Source organism: Odocoileus virginianus, chromosome 15 (genome assembly GCF_023699985.2).
Source record: "Odocoileus virginianus isolate 20LAN1187 ecotype Illinois chromosome 15, Ovbor_1.2, whole genome shotgun sequence".
In the NCBI taxonomy this organism is placed as follows: Eukaryota; Metazoa; Chordata; class Mammalia; order Artiodactyla; family Cervidae; genus Odocoileus; species Odocoileus virginianus.
In genome coordinates, this window is record NC_069688.1 from 8,098,278 (window position 1) to 8,111,313 (window position 13,036).

A 13,036-nucleotide genomic window follows, 5' to 3' on the forward strand; every position below is an offset into this window, starting at 1 on the left:
ACATTTCTAAGTAAGGTTCTTCATCTTTTACCATATACCAAGCACTCTTCTTTAATCGTTCAGTTACAGGAAATGACATCATCACTTTTTTCTGGTTAACTGCTGCATTATAGGTACGCCTGCTTGATCTAGAGCTACAAAAAATTTTGTAATATTACAAAAAAATTTTGTAATAACTATTAAGTGGAGTCTTTATTTCAAAGAAACCTTGATAGAAGCCCTCCATGCAAACAGATGAGAGCAAAGCTGCTTGAATTGAAGGGGGAAGATGTGGAGATTCTTCCCACTCTCCAACTGGCAGGGCTAAAGTCACCTCCATGGTTCCCCTGGGACTCTTAGAAGCAGCCAAAGGCTATAGAGAAAGAAAGATTTTGTCCATGAATTCAATAAGTACATCTGAGCACTATGTGCTAGTGGTTAAGAATCTGCCTGCCAATGTAGGAGACATGAGACACGGTTTCAATCCCTGGGTTGGGAAGATCCCCTGCAGAAGGAAATGGCAACCCACTCCAGTATTCTTGTCTGGAGAAGGCCATGGACAGAGGAGCCTGGCGGGATACAGTCCATGGGGTCCCAAAGAGTCGGACACGACTGAGCATCTGAGCACACAGCACACACTCTGTGCTAAGTGCTGGGCATGTGGAAATGAAAGATGATGCCCCTGCCCTCCAGAAGCTCAGAGTTTATGGAGAAGAAAGGGAAGATAATATGTTTATAAGGTGAGCGATCTACAGGCATTTTTTTCTTTATTTGCGGTGATGAAGCACAGCAAAGCATCAGTGTGGCTTTACTTTGGAAAAAATAAACAGGACTTGTAACTCAGAGCAGAATTCCATCCATTTTAGTTTCAAGGATACTCAGAGCACCCCTTTAAGAACTGGTCTTGAAACACATGGTATGTATTTGTAGTTCTATGCCACCACTGGGTAGCCTTTCCAAAGAGGGTCACTGTCTGTAAATTATTCATTACTTTGCCATAATTTCATTCTTATCTTTTATTAAGTCAAACTCCAGACACAACAAAAAGAAAGAATGCAGTGTAGCAACCATGTTTGTCTTCTCGTGATTTTTGTTTTGTAGAAGAAAATAAAAAATTTAAATGTCTTTTCATTAAGATGTTCCAGTGCATTCCCTGGATAATGTTAATTGCCCAATGGCATTAGCACAGAGTGCTGTTTAATAGACCCTCACAATTAGTTGGCAAAGTGCTTTAACATCCATTATCTCCTCTGGGGCTCACAGAGGCTCTGTAAGTGAAACAATCAGCTAGAGTTTTATTTTACGACTGTTGAAACTCTGGGTTGGATGAAGTTATTTACCCAGGCTCACATAACACGTACAGTATCTACGTTGTGAAGTGCATGAGGTTTAAAAAACAATAGCCCCGGTTTAGTCTTAAAATCCTGCTTTTCAGCTGTGTGGCCACAAGAAAATCCTACTTTCCTGTAGTTCCGATGGGCTTCCCAGGTGGCTCAGTGGAAAAGAATCCACCTGTCAATGCAGGGGACACGGGTTCGATCCCTGGCTCGGGAAGATCCCCTGGAGAAGGAAATGGCAACCCACTCCAGTATTCTTGCCTGAGATATCCCATGTACAGAGGAGCCTGGTGGGCTACAGTTTATGGGGTCGCAAAGAATCAGACATGACTCAGTGACTTAACAACAATAGTTCCTTCAAATGTGATAAGCGTCCAAGTAGTCTGTAGTATGTTCCAGACACTCTTCTCAGCTCTGTATGTATGTTTAGTCAATTAATTCTGACAATGCTATTATCATTCCCATTTTAGGTAGATGTTAAGTAATTTGCCTAAGATAGTGCAGCTAGTAATGGGCAGAGCCAGACGTAGGCTCATGTAGTCTGACACCAGAGTCTGTGTTATTCCCTCCACCATCGTGATGCTCATATCATGAGAGGATGTGGATTGGAGGTGATGACTGTACCCTTCAGGATAGTCCCAAGTAGGTTGACATGAGAGACATCCCCCCAAATCTCAGTGGCTTAACTCAACAAAGATTCACTTTTCATTCACATTTTCTGTCCATTGTGAACTGGTTGAGGAAACGGCAGGGAACCACTATTTAAGAACCCTAGTTAAGAAGGCTTCATCACCACGTGTCCTTGAATGATGGTGGGACCAGAGAGAAAATGTGGTTGGTCAGGTTTTTAAAGCTTCTGCCCTAAAAATATGTATTTTCTTGGTCTCACGGCAAGGCGTGTGGGATCTTGATTCTTTGACCAGGGGTCAAACCCATGCTCCCTGCGCTGCAACTCTTGAGTCTTAACCGCTGGACCACCAGAAAAGTCCCTCTGCTCACATTTTATTGGCTAAAAATAATATGAAATATCCAGGAAAATGCAATCCTAATATGTTTGAATATTGTGGTATAAGACATGGTAGACCACACTGACGACCTCCCCCACTGATGCATCTTACAGAAACTCACTGAGAAAGCATCAGAAACTGAAAAGCTCTTCCTAAGTGCTAGATGCTACTTGTCCTCTTGCTTTATTGAGTTTTTCAAATGGTCTCAAATGTTTTAATTATCAGTGGATGAAGGCTGTGTGTATATATGTAGACACATGCAGTTTCTAACTTAAAAGTTAAAGTTAAAACAATGGCCCAGAAACTATAGAGTCCTCACCAGGAATAAAACTTGTCTCATCCTTTAGCTACAAGCATTCTTTCTAATGTCTGTGGCTGCCTTCTTAACATCTAATTTATTTCTATATTCTCAATCCACTTCCACTTTACTTTCTTGTTTAAATAAGTGTATTATCTTATAACTTGTTGAAGTGAAGTGAGATGAAAGTCACTCAGTCGTGTCCGACTCTTTGTAGCCCCATGGACTGTTGCCTGCCAGACTCCTCTGTTCATGGAATTCTCCAGGCCAGAATACTAGAGTGGGTAGCTATTCCATTCTCCAGGGGATCTTCTCAACCCAAGGACTGAACCCAAGTCTCCCACATTGCAAGTGGATTCTTTACTCTCTTAGCCAAACTTGTTAAGAACAGAGAATGCAGCTTGTATCTGGAATCATTCATTTATTCTTTAAAAAAAAACAAACAAACTATATGTGAGGCATAATGCTCCAGGCTGTGAGAGATACAGGAATTATTCAGAGAGGAATACTGCCTCCAAGGAGTTTATATGTAGAAATGTGAAACATGGGGCCTGCCCTGACGGTCCAATGGTTAAGACTCTTTGCTTCCACTGCAGGGGGCATGGGTTTGATCCCTTGTCAGGAAATTTTAAAAAAGAGAAAGAAATATGAGAATATGAATAGTTCATGGATACCCATCCATTCACCCATCCATTTTTCCATCCAGTAAACGTTCATTAAGTGTGGGCCACATTCCAAACACAGTACCATGTTAAAAGGGGTGGATGGCACTGAACCATGCAAAGTCTATACCATCAATGTTTAGAATCCAGTAGAGGGAAGAGATGATTATAATACAGCATCCCAATTATTGTTCACATGGGATGCAGTACGAACACTGGGAAAAGCACATAATCCAGATGTCACCTGAAGGGAGGGGATGGACATTCCAGACTGGGGGAGGAGGGCCCAGGATTCAGGCAGTGACTTGCAGTTTGGACGGCTGGCGTCCAATGTATGCTTGAGAAATGAGGCTGATAATTGAGATGCAGGAAGCTCATGAAGGATTTTATGTGCCAGGCTAGGAATTTTCCATTTTATCTCACAGGCCAGTGATTTCAGAATATTTTGATCCCCCATCTCTATCAAAAGTGATCATAAAAATTTAGAAATTATATTATTGTCCATTCTATCAATATATTCATACATTTAAAAGCACATACTATAAAACACACAGGAGAGATGGATTATAAATGATACTGGTGAAATAAACAATACTTTCAAATATTTAAAATTCAATGATAGTGCAAAAATCTTTCAGCTCTCACTATGTTTTGGTGAGAGCAGTGGGTTTGAACATAACCAATTTTTTTTCATCCTAATAGTTTACGATACAGAAATGCAAAGGTCGGGTTTCAAATTCAGTTTATTTCTGTGTTTGGCTCTGAGGGCCGTCAGAGAGAAATATACATCTTATAAAGACAGGCAGGTCCTGGAGGTGTGTTTGCACCCTTGGCTGTGTTTTCTAAGTCATTTTTGACAAAGCCTTATACAAGGCTTGCCATACATTTTCCTTTTTAAAAAATATTTACTTATTTGGCTGCTCTGGGTCTTAGTTGCAGCATGCAGGTCTTAGTTGTGGCATATTGGATATAGTTTCCTGACCAGGGACCAAACCCAGGTCCCCTGCATTGGGAACATGGAGTTTTAGCCACTAGACCACCAAGGAAGTCCCCAATCTCACTTTTTTTTCTCTGATGTTTGTGAGTTATTCATGCAAACTCATTATAAGACAATAGGCTTTTTATATTTTTTTAACAAATGGGTTCAAAGTCTACCATAATTCTGTACTTGGAAAATTTTAAAGTAGATTACTGTAGAGGAGCAAAATTTGCCACCCCAAAATGTGTCTGTTTGGCATGAAGATTATTTTAGGCTGTTATTTTTGTTGGTTTTGTTTTGGGGTTTTTTTTCTTACTGTGCTATGTCTTCGTTGCTAAGCACAGCTTTTTTCTAGTTGCGGTGAGCAGGGTCTACACTTCATTGTGATGCACAGGCTTCTCATTGCCGTGACTTCTCTGGTTGCAAAGCACAGACTCTAGAGTGCAAGCTCAGTAGCTGTAGTACACGGGCTTAGCTGCTCTGCGGCATGTGGAATCTTCCCAAACCAGGGATCGAACCCATGTTCCCCGCGTTAGCTGGGGGATTCTTATCCACTGTACCACCAGGGAAGCCCTGGCAGGTGGTTTTTAAGAAACAAAAGGCTCAGCAAGAGCTTTTACCTCCTCCTTTTGACTGCCTAAAAGAATTTAAATTGGCCTCATTCCAGGAAGAGACCTGGCCTCAGAGATACTAGAAGGAATAGGAGCTAAACACGTTAAACTGGGGGAAGCTTAACAAGTCCTGTTTGATCAAATTCTCTGTGTGTCCCATTGTCTTTGCAAAGCCTGGTAAATGTTTACCAAACACTTCTTTCCCATCTTCCTGTAAATTGCTTTCTTCCCTCTTTGAAGTCCCAAACTCCTCTCCCCTTCCCCTGTTGCAGAAACCAAGCACCATACTCGGAGGTTTGGAGAACTCAGGTTTATTACACTGGTGGGCCCAGAGGAGTTAACACTCCAAGCTCCGAGCCCCGAACAAAGGGATTACAGAGCTTTTATAGACAGACTATAGTGGGCAACACCAGCTGTTAATAGGCTGGTTTAAACTAAGAGGTTCCGCGTGCGGGAACAGTGATCAAAATGGGGAGGGGGATTCCTGGCCTGGACAGGCATGATTAAGCAGGTTTGCAGGGCTGGGTGATTGCAAAGAGCAGGACAAGGGTGAGTGAGATAAACTCCAGTTCCTAGTATTGCAAGTCCCCACTTTCTGAGACTATGTGACCTACGTGATCTAGACTTTGCAAGGGGCAAGCGGAGTTACAGAGGCAGAAGAAGGAGATTATGTAAAATTTTAACTTTTCCTCTCATCCCTTCTCTCCTCATAGAAGCCTTCACTCCTAACTTATCTTGGGATGTCATTTTTCTTGAGAGGTCCTAGGTGTATGTAATTAAATTTGATTTTTTACTGTTACTCTGTCTCACGTCAATTTAATTTTTAGAACAGTTCGAAGAAACTAGACGGGGAAAGGAAAACTTTTTTCTCCCTGACATTAGTAAATATGCATCTTTGAGAGTTGTTTTGGCCCTGCTACCCAGCTTGCAAGATCTTAGTTCCCTGATCAGGGGTCATACTTGGGCCCCGGCAGTGAAAGCCTGCTAACCACTGGACCGCCAAGGAACTCCTTTTCTGAGAATTTTGATAGTTGACATAACTTATGTTTGACAGTCAAGTTCCCAAAGAGAAGGAGACATTTCCGAACTTCCATTTTCAAAATTCTCTCTTCAGAGTGTAAATTTCTCAGGAAAAGCAGTTACTTTCTCCTTCCTCCTTAAATCATCCTCTTCAGCTTGGATAAACAAATTAAGAAAGTTTGGGTTTTTTCCCCAAATATTCACTTTCATGTCAAATAAAAAGGGATAAATCATCTTTATTTTTTATATTAATTTATTTTTTATTGAGGTATAGTTGGTTTACGATATCATAGTAGTTTCAGGTATACAGCAGAGTGATTCAGTATTTTTACAGATTATACTCCATTAGTTGTTATAGGAGAATGGCTATAATTCCATGTGCTATACAATATATCGTTGTTGCTTATCTATATGATCAATGTTGATCATATAAGCTGCCGTAGAGGTAGGTCTTCTTCATTTATTTGTTTCCTTATTTTTGGCTGCAGTAGGTCTTCATTGCTGGGCACGGGCTTTCTCTAGTTGCCGCAAGTGGGGACTGCTCTTTAGTCGCAGCGGGCAGGCTTCTCGTGATGGAGAGAAGCACCGTGGCTTCTCTCGTTGTGGAGCGCTGGCTCTAGGCATGCGGGCTTCAGTTATGGTGCCTTGCGGGCTCTAGAACTCGGCCTCAATAATTGTGGCCCACGGGCCTCGTTGCTCTACCGCACGTGGAATCTTCCCAGACCAGAGATCAAACCCGTGTCCCCTGAATTGGCAGGCGGATTCTTATCCACCGTACCCATCAAGGAAGTCCAAATTTAAATTTGACAACTTCTTTCAGCATTTTGAAGTAAAATAACCATTGGATTTCTATATGGCAGTGAAGATTTTTCTAGCTCTTCTATCTTAAGTATTATATTCTGTTTGAATTTCTTTCTGCCTAAAGGACATCTTTTAACTCTTAAACTGAAGTAGTTGGAAATACTCTGAAAATGAGGAAGGCATGGCTATACCCAGAGGCAGCCCTTGATGGAAGAAATCTATTTTCAAGATGCTTCCCCCATACTTATAAGCAGAGGACAGTCTGACACAGATCCTGTAAGGTCCCTAAAGTCAATCCATATATTGAATTTTGGTAAAGATAAAAACAAAAGCTATGGACAGAAGTTGTGTGATTGTCTTCATACATCCCAACAGCTGACCCGGCTCAGCCCTGGGATGTAAGCAAGCTACTCTGGAGACCACTGCTCTAAGGGGTTGGGAGGTCAGCAAAGGGTTTTAGACAAGGAGTGATGGAGTGACAGTCACTTTTGTCTTGTAGATAGATATGTGGAACATGGGCTGAAAGGGGACTCCAGACTGAAGCCTAATGATGACCTGAACTAGAATGCTGGTTTAAGGATTGGAGAGAAGGAAATGGACTAAAAATTAAAATATTTAGGTTGGAAATGGAGTGTTCAATGAAGTGCAGAATCTGTAATCTATCGCAAGTTTGTGCAGTAGTGGGTTGTCTTCCCTGAGAAAGAAGTTATATAGGATGACCAGGTTTGGGAAGAAAGGTGATAAAGACCCTTAGAAGTTCAGATTAAAAATTAGGGGAGTTTGGAGGAGGAAGGGTATCTTTCCAGTTATCAGGAAATCCAAGAAGTCTTCATGGAAGAGGTGGCACATGAATGAGCAAGAGTTAAACGTATGGAATAAGCAGGACCGAAACTGCCACTAGGGCCAAGATGCCCACTCTGGCCTTTGACATCTGTCTCTTCATTCACTATGTCGTCAGGTATGTGCGATCAAGGACGAAGCACGATGTTGACATGCGGATTGGAATCCACTCAGGCTCGGTGCTATGTGGCGTGTTGGGTCTTCGGAAGTGGCAGTTTGACGTCTGGTCTTGGGATGTGGACATTGCCAACAAACTTGAATCTGGAGGAATCCCCGGGTAAGCCAAAACAAGGCTGTCTCCTCGCTTAACACTTCTCATTGGCTCTCTTTGTGACAGTGGGTTTCCCACGTGCAGAATTCAAAAGTGTATGTCCCAGAAACAATTATTTTGGAGGACACAGAACTTTAAAGCATCATGCAAATATTGGCTCCAAAGTCGTAGTGACATTTGTTATAGGCAGTGAGGACACTCAGGTGTTCTGGACTCAGTCCTGTAAAGCACTGGCTTTCAGATTTGACTTCGCTTTGGAAACAGCACAGGAGCGTTTTAAAAATCCTGTGGTCTCGACCTTGTACCAGTCCGTGTCAGGCAGAATCTGTGCAAAATATCATCTAAGCTCTCAAAGCAATTCTCATGGGCAGCCAGGGTTAAGACTTATTGACCTTCTGTATGACCTTAGCCTTCCTTTGAAAACTCAGACATGTCTCTGAACTTTCCATGATTTGACATTGTTTGGCTTTTTCTGCTATTTTAATGTCTGTTATCTCCCCCCCTCTTTTGTAGGATATAACTCAGCTTACTTTTCCTTTCAGTGAGAGAGATAGCCCCCCATTCTAAACCCATGTCAAGTATCTTTTATACACTAGACAGTCTGCTAAGTACCATGAATACATCATGTCATTTGATTTCGCCATATAGTAAATTGTTGTTTCCTTGTTTTAATGGGGACACTGAGGCTCAAAGAAATGAAATTTGTCACATAAACACAGCTATGAAGGGTCTCCCTAGCCATCACTTTCTCCCATTGTTAATTTGTCAGTCCCGTTTGCTCAAGATTGTCCTTTATTATGACTCTCCGCCCCCTCACTGTGTGTGCAGTGCTGGGTATAATGCAGAGAAGGAAGAAGGGAAGGAGGCATACAACTCCATGGCATAATGGTTGATGGTCTGTTCCCTGGAGTCATGCAAAATCCATATGTATTTTGTTAAACCAGAAATAGCTGGGCCCCATCCTCAGATTTTCTGATCGACACGTCTGGGATGGGAACAAAGAATGTGCCTCCCTAACAAACTCCCAGGTGATGCTGATGCTGCTGGCCTTGGTACCACCCCAAACCGTTGACCACGGTTGAGGACCACGGTTCTCAACTTTAAGTTAAGTGAAGCAAAGTGTATAAAGTTCTTTGCTCAGGAACTAATGGTGGTTACGGTTGTAGTAATGACTATGTGATGTAGCTGCGGGTCTTGGAAGGACTCCGAAGGTGAAAGCTGTAATCCCCATCCAGTACTGTCATCTCCCATTCATAGGACTTTGGTCCAGTTACTTACTCATTGCCTCTCAGCCAGTTTCACTGTCAGCAAAACGAAGGGGTAAAATGCTTTATCACCTACAGTTGTTAGAAGGAATGAAAATTAGATAATTCCTGGAACAAAGCATATAGACTACATTTGGGTACAAAATAACATTTATGCAAAATAAGTTGGAGAAGGCAATGGCAACCCACTCCGGTACTCTTGCCTGGAAAATCCCATGGACGGAGGAGCCTGGTAGGCTGCAGTCCATGGGGTTGCTAAGAGTCAGACACGACTGAGCGACTTCACTTTCACTTTTCACCTTCATGCATTGAAGAAGGAAATGGCAACCCACTCCAGTGTTCTTGCCTGGAGAATCCCAGGGGTAGGGGAGCCTGGTGGGCTTCCGTCTATAAAGTCGCACAAAGTCAGACACGACTGAAGCGATTTAGCAGCAGCAGCAGCAAAATAAGTGTTGCCCCACCTGTTGGAGCTTATTTACCATCATGACTATTATTATTATGTCATGGCATTTAAAATTATCAGAAACTGTCAGATTTACCTAACCAATATATGTGAATATTGTCTGAGAACTGACTCGTTTCCTTACAGGGAAATGTAATCACCAGACCTCAGCTGCAAGTATCTTACTCCAAAGCTCCAGATAGTAGCAAGGATGAAAATGAACCCCTGAAATTCCATTTCTATCAAAGCATTTAAATATGGATTAGAATTTCAGCAGAAGGATCATAGTAAATGATGAGAAGGGTGTCTTTCACCATGGGAAACATACTATCGATTTAGGATATGCAAATATTAGCCCCCCTTAGCACTGACCACAGAATGATAAAATACAGAATCCAGAGACAGTACCAAATGGGGTTGGTGTGTAACTTGATTATTTTTAAAGAAAATCAGCCATCGGACTTTATAAAACACTTCCAAGAGTTTCATTTTGCCTGTGAGAAAAAGCTTTCAAGCACCCAGCTCTGAGGCTGATCTGAGAAAGACTGGGACACCTTTTTATTTCATGGAAGGTGAAACAACTTTTTTATTCTCCTAGGTCAGCACTACTGAGCTGAGTTCCTATATATTAACAAAATTTATCATAAGAATATTTTGTAATTAGTACTTTTCTCTGGAGAGCTCAAAACAGCTTTCACATGCTTTTATTTTTAATATGGGTGTAACTTGGAGATACTGCAAACTGGAGTCTAGACCACTACAATAAAGCAAATATCCCAATAAAACAAATCACACAAAGTTTTTAGTTTCCCAGCACAAATGTTATGTTAACACTATACCATAGTTTATTAAGGATGCAATAGCAGTATGTCTAAAAGAATGCACATACCTCACTTGAAAAATACTTTATTGCTAAAAAGATGCTAAGCACCACCTGAGCCTTCAGCAAATTGTAATCTTTTTGCAACAATAACATCAAAGATCACAGATCACCATAACAAATACAATAGTGGACAAGTTTGAAATGTTTCGAAAATTACCAAAACGTGACACAGACATAAAGTGAGTAAAGATTGTTGGACAAATGGCTCTGATAGACTTGCTCAGTGCAAGGTTGCCACAGACCTGCAATTTGTATTTGAAAAGAAACGAAATAGCTGTGAAGCAAAATAAAGGGAAGCACACTGAAGTGAAGCCTGCTTCTGTTTTACCTCACCTTTGACATCAATGCCTTTGTACAAGAACACTTATTTGGAAAATGTGCAAAATGTACCTTAAATGATCAGAAATGCATTGTTGGCAGTTTCTTTACATGTCTTTGCAGTGAATTATTTTCTCTGTTAGAAAGGAGGGTGACAGGGAGAAGCAGAGATAGTACTAAGTAAAATGCATTTGGAAAAGTCACTTTAAAAAAAATTGTTTGCTTGGATATATTGTTTCTAGAATCCAGAAGCCAAGCAGTCTTAAGTATCTACGTTGTTCATTCATTCATATATTCAAGAGCACTGAAGTCAGCCAAGAGAAATGAATTTGTGCTGGATCAGGAACATGGGGGGAGCATTCTAGGCAAGGAGAATGGCTTGCTCTGAGTTTAGCAGGTGTGAAATAGCACCTTGAATTTGAGGACTTGCCAATTACTTGATCAGCTGGAGAGAGTGTCAGCAAATGAGCCTTGAAGAAGCAGGGTCCACATAGTAAAAGCCTTATAGATCTTGTTCAGAATGTATACTGTGTCCTATAAGCCTTGAGGAGGCATGGAATAAACAGCAGAAATAAAATAGTGCCATTCTAAAGAGTACTTCAAGTGTTTTCTTTTGTAGCACATGTAGTGTGCCACAAATTGTTTTGACTGCTTTACATGAATCAACTGTTGCAATACTCATGATGACCCTAAGAGATGAACACTATTATTTTTCCCATTTTTATGGGTGAGAAAATAGACACCTGGAAAGGTTGAATAACTTGCCCAAGATCTTTCAGCTAGCAAGTGGTAGAGCTAGGGTTTCAATGCAAGCAACCTGGCCAAAGTGTCCCGGCTTGTAAGCAACAAGCAAGTCTGCCCAGACCACAGTGCAGCACAATAAGCAGTCAGATTCAGTTAGTGACGAAAGTAGAAAAACTTTTGTCCAGAAGGATTTACCATGTGACATTCCCAAGATTCACATCTGATCTTTAAAGCACTTGATGTCATCTGTTGTTTGGCTAAGAAAAGAAACTAGAATCTTGGACTGTGATGGCTGATACGAGTCTGTCACCCTGTGAGTGAGCCTAGCCCGCACATATCCACAGCTTTATTCTCTTCTGCTTTTCACATACACGTTATAGGGGAAATTGCATCTTACAGTGGTTTTCCTAAAGGCCCCTTCCATGTAGCCCCGTGGACTTGTAAGACCTGCCTTTGTTCTTAAGAAGCTTATAGATAAATTGAAGAAATAAGGCACAAATGTGTGAAAATTGAAATGATAGGAAAAGTATGCATTTGTGTAGTAATCTGACAATAACTGCCATTGGGTTCAACAACATTTATGGAACTTGTTTTTCCAAAATAATCAACACAACTGAAAAAAAAAAATCACATGTGTTTAAAAGTTGCTGGGATCAGGCTGATGGTCATGAGGGAAAAAAGGAGGTTGCTTAAATGTGGCTCAATGGGGCTGCAGTTTATCAGAGGCTACAGGGTCCCTTGGGGTGAAGTTGGTGATAGATACTCTGCTCATTAATTTATGCTTATATTTCTGTTTTCTTTTATTCTTTTTGCTTTTTTTCAGAGGAACAGATTCAGTCCTTGAGGACATGTCCTCCCAGCACCCATGTACAGCCTTGATGTCGGGTTTGCACAAGAACCAAAAACAGAGATGGCCTTTGCAAGCCACGTCAGGTGTATGACAACCTATGCTTTGTCCACACAGGCGGATTCACATTTCCAAAGCCACGCTGGACTGCCTCAACGGTGACTATAATGTGGAAGAGGGTCACGGTAAAGAGAGGAACGAATTCTTGAGGAAGCATAATATAGAGACCTATTTAATTAAGCAGCCTGAGGAGAGTCTGCTGTCTTTGCCCGAAGACATCGTCAAGGAGTCTGTGAGCTCCTCAGACAGGAGAAACAGCGGGGCGACGTTCACAGAGGGATCTTGGAGCCCCGAACTGCCCTTCGATAACATAGTGGGGAAACAGAACGTAAGTCCTGGCCTCCTCCTTCTGGTTTGCTGTGAATGCATGTGCACCTCCAACCCAGATGCCTCAGGGAAACCGATTCATCTTTAACCTTTTCTCCATTGAGCATCTTAATCGTAAATGATCAAACATGTATCCTCAGGATGGAATTCACTTATGCAGTCAATTTCAAGAAATGCCAGGAATCCCAGAGGGTTCTCAACACCCTCTTCTTTTTTTTTTTTTTTCGACCTAGTTAAAAATAAATGTCATGTGAAGCTGAATTATCAGTTTACCAAAATTAATTCCTCATGTTGGAGAAGATAAACCTCATGTTATGAAACTAGCAACAGAAGAGGAAGGTCAAA

At 41.4% G+C, this 13,036-nt stretch overlaps 1 protein-coding gene across 3 annotated transcripts in view; it reads left to right on the forward strand.

The window, feature by feature from the left end:
• Window positions 1–13,036, forward strand: part of ADCY8 (adenylate cyclase 8) — a 229,144-nt gene that overhangs the window by 111,031 nt on the left and 105,077 nt on the right. For all 3 annotated transcript variants that reach the window (XM_020875262.2, XM_020875263.2, XM_020875264.2), the window contains exons 6-7: window positions 7,653–7,811; window positions 12,422–12,692. In XM_020875262.2, the coding sequence (XP_020730921.2) occupies window positions 7,653–7,811; window positions 12,422–12,692 (430 nt within the window). The remainder of the gene's footprint in view (window positions 1–7,652; window positions 7,812–12,421; window positions 12,693–13,036) is intronic.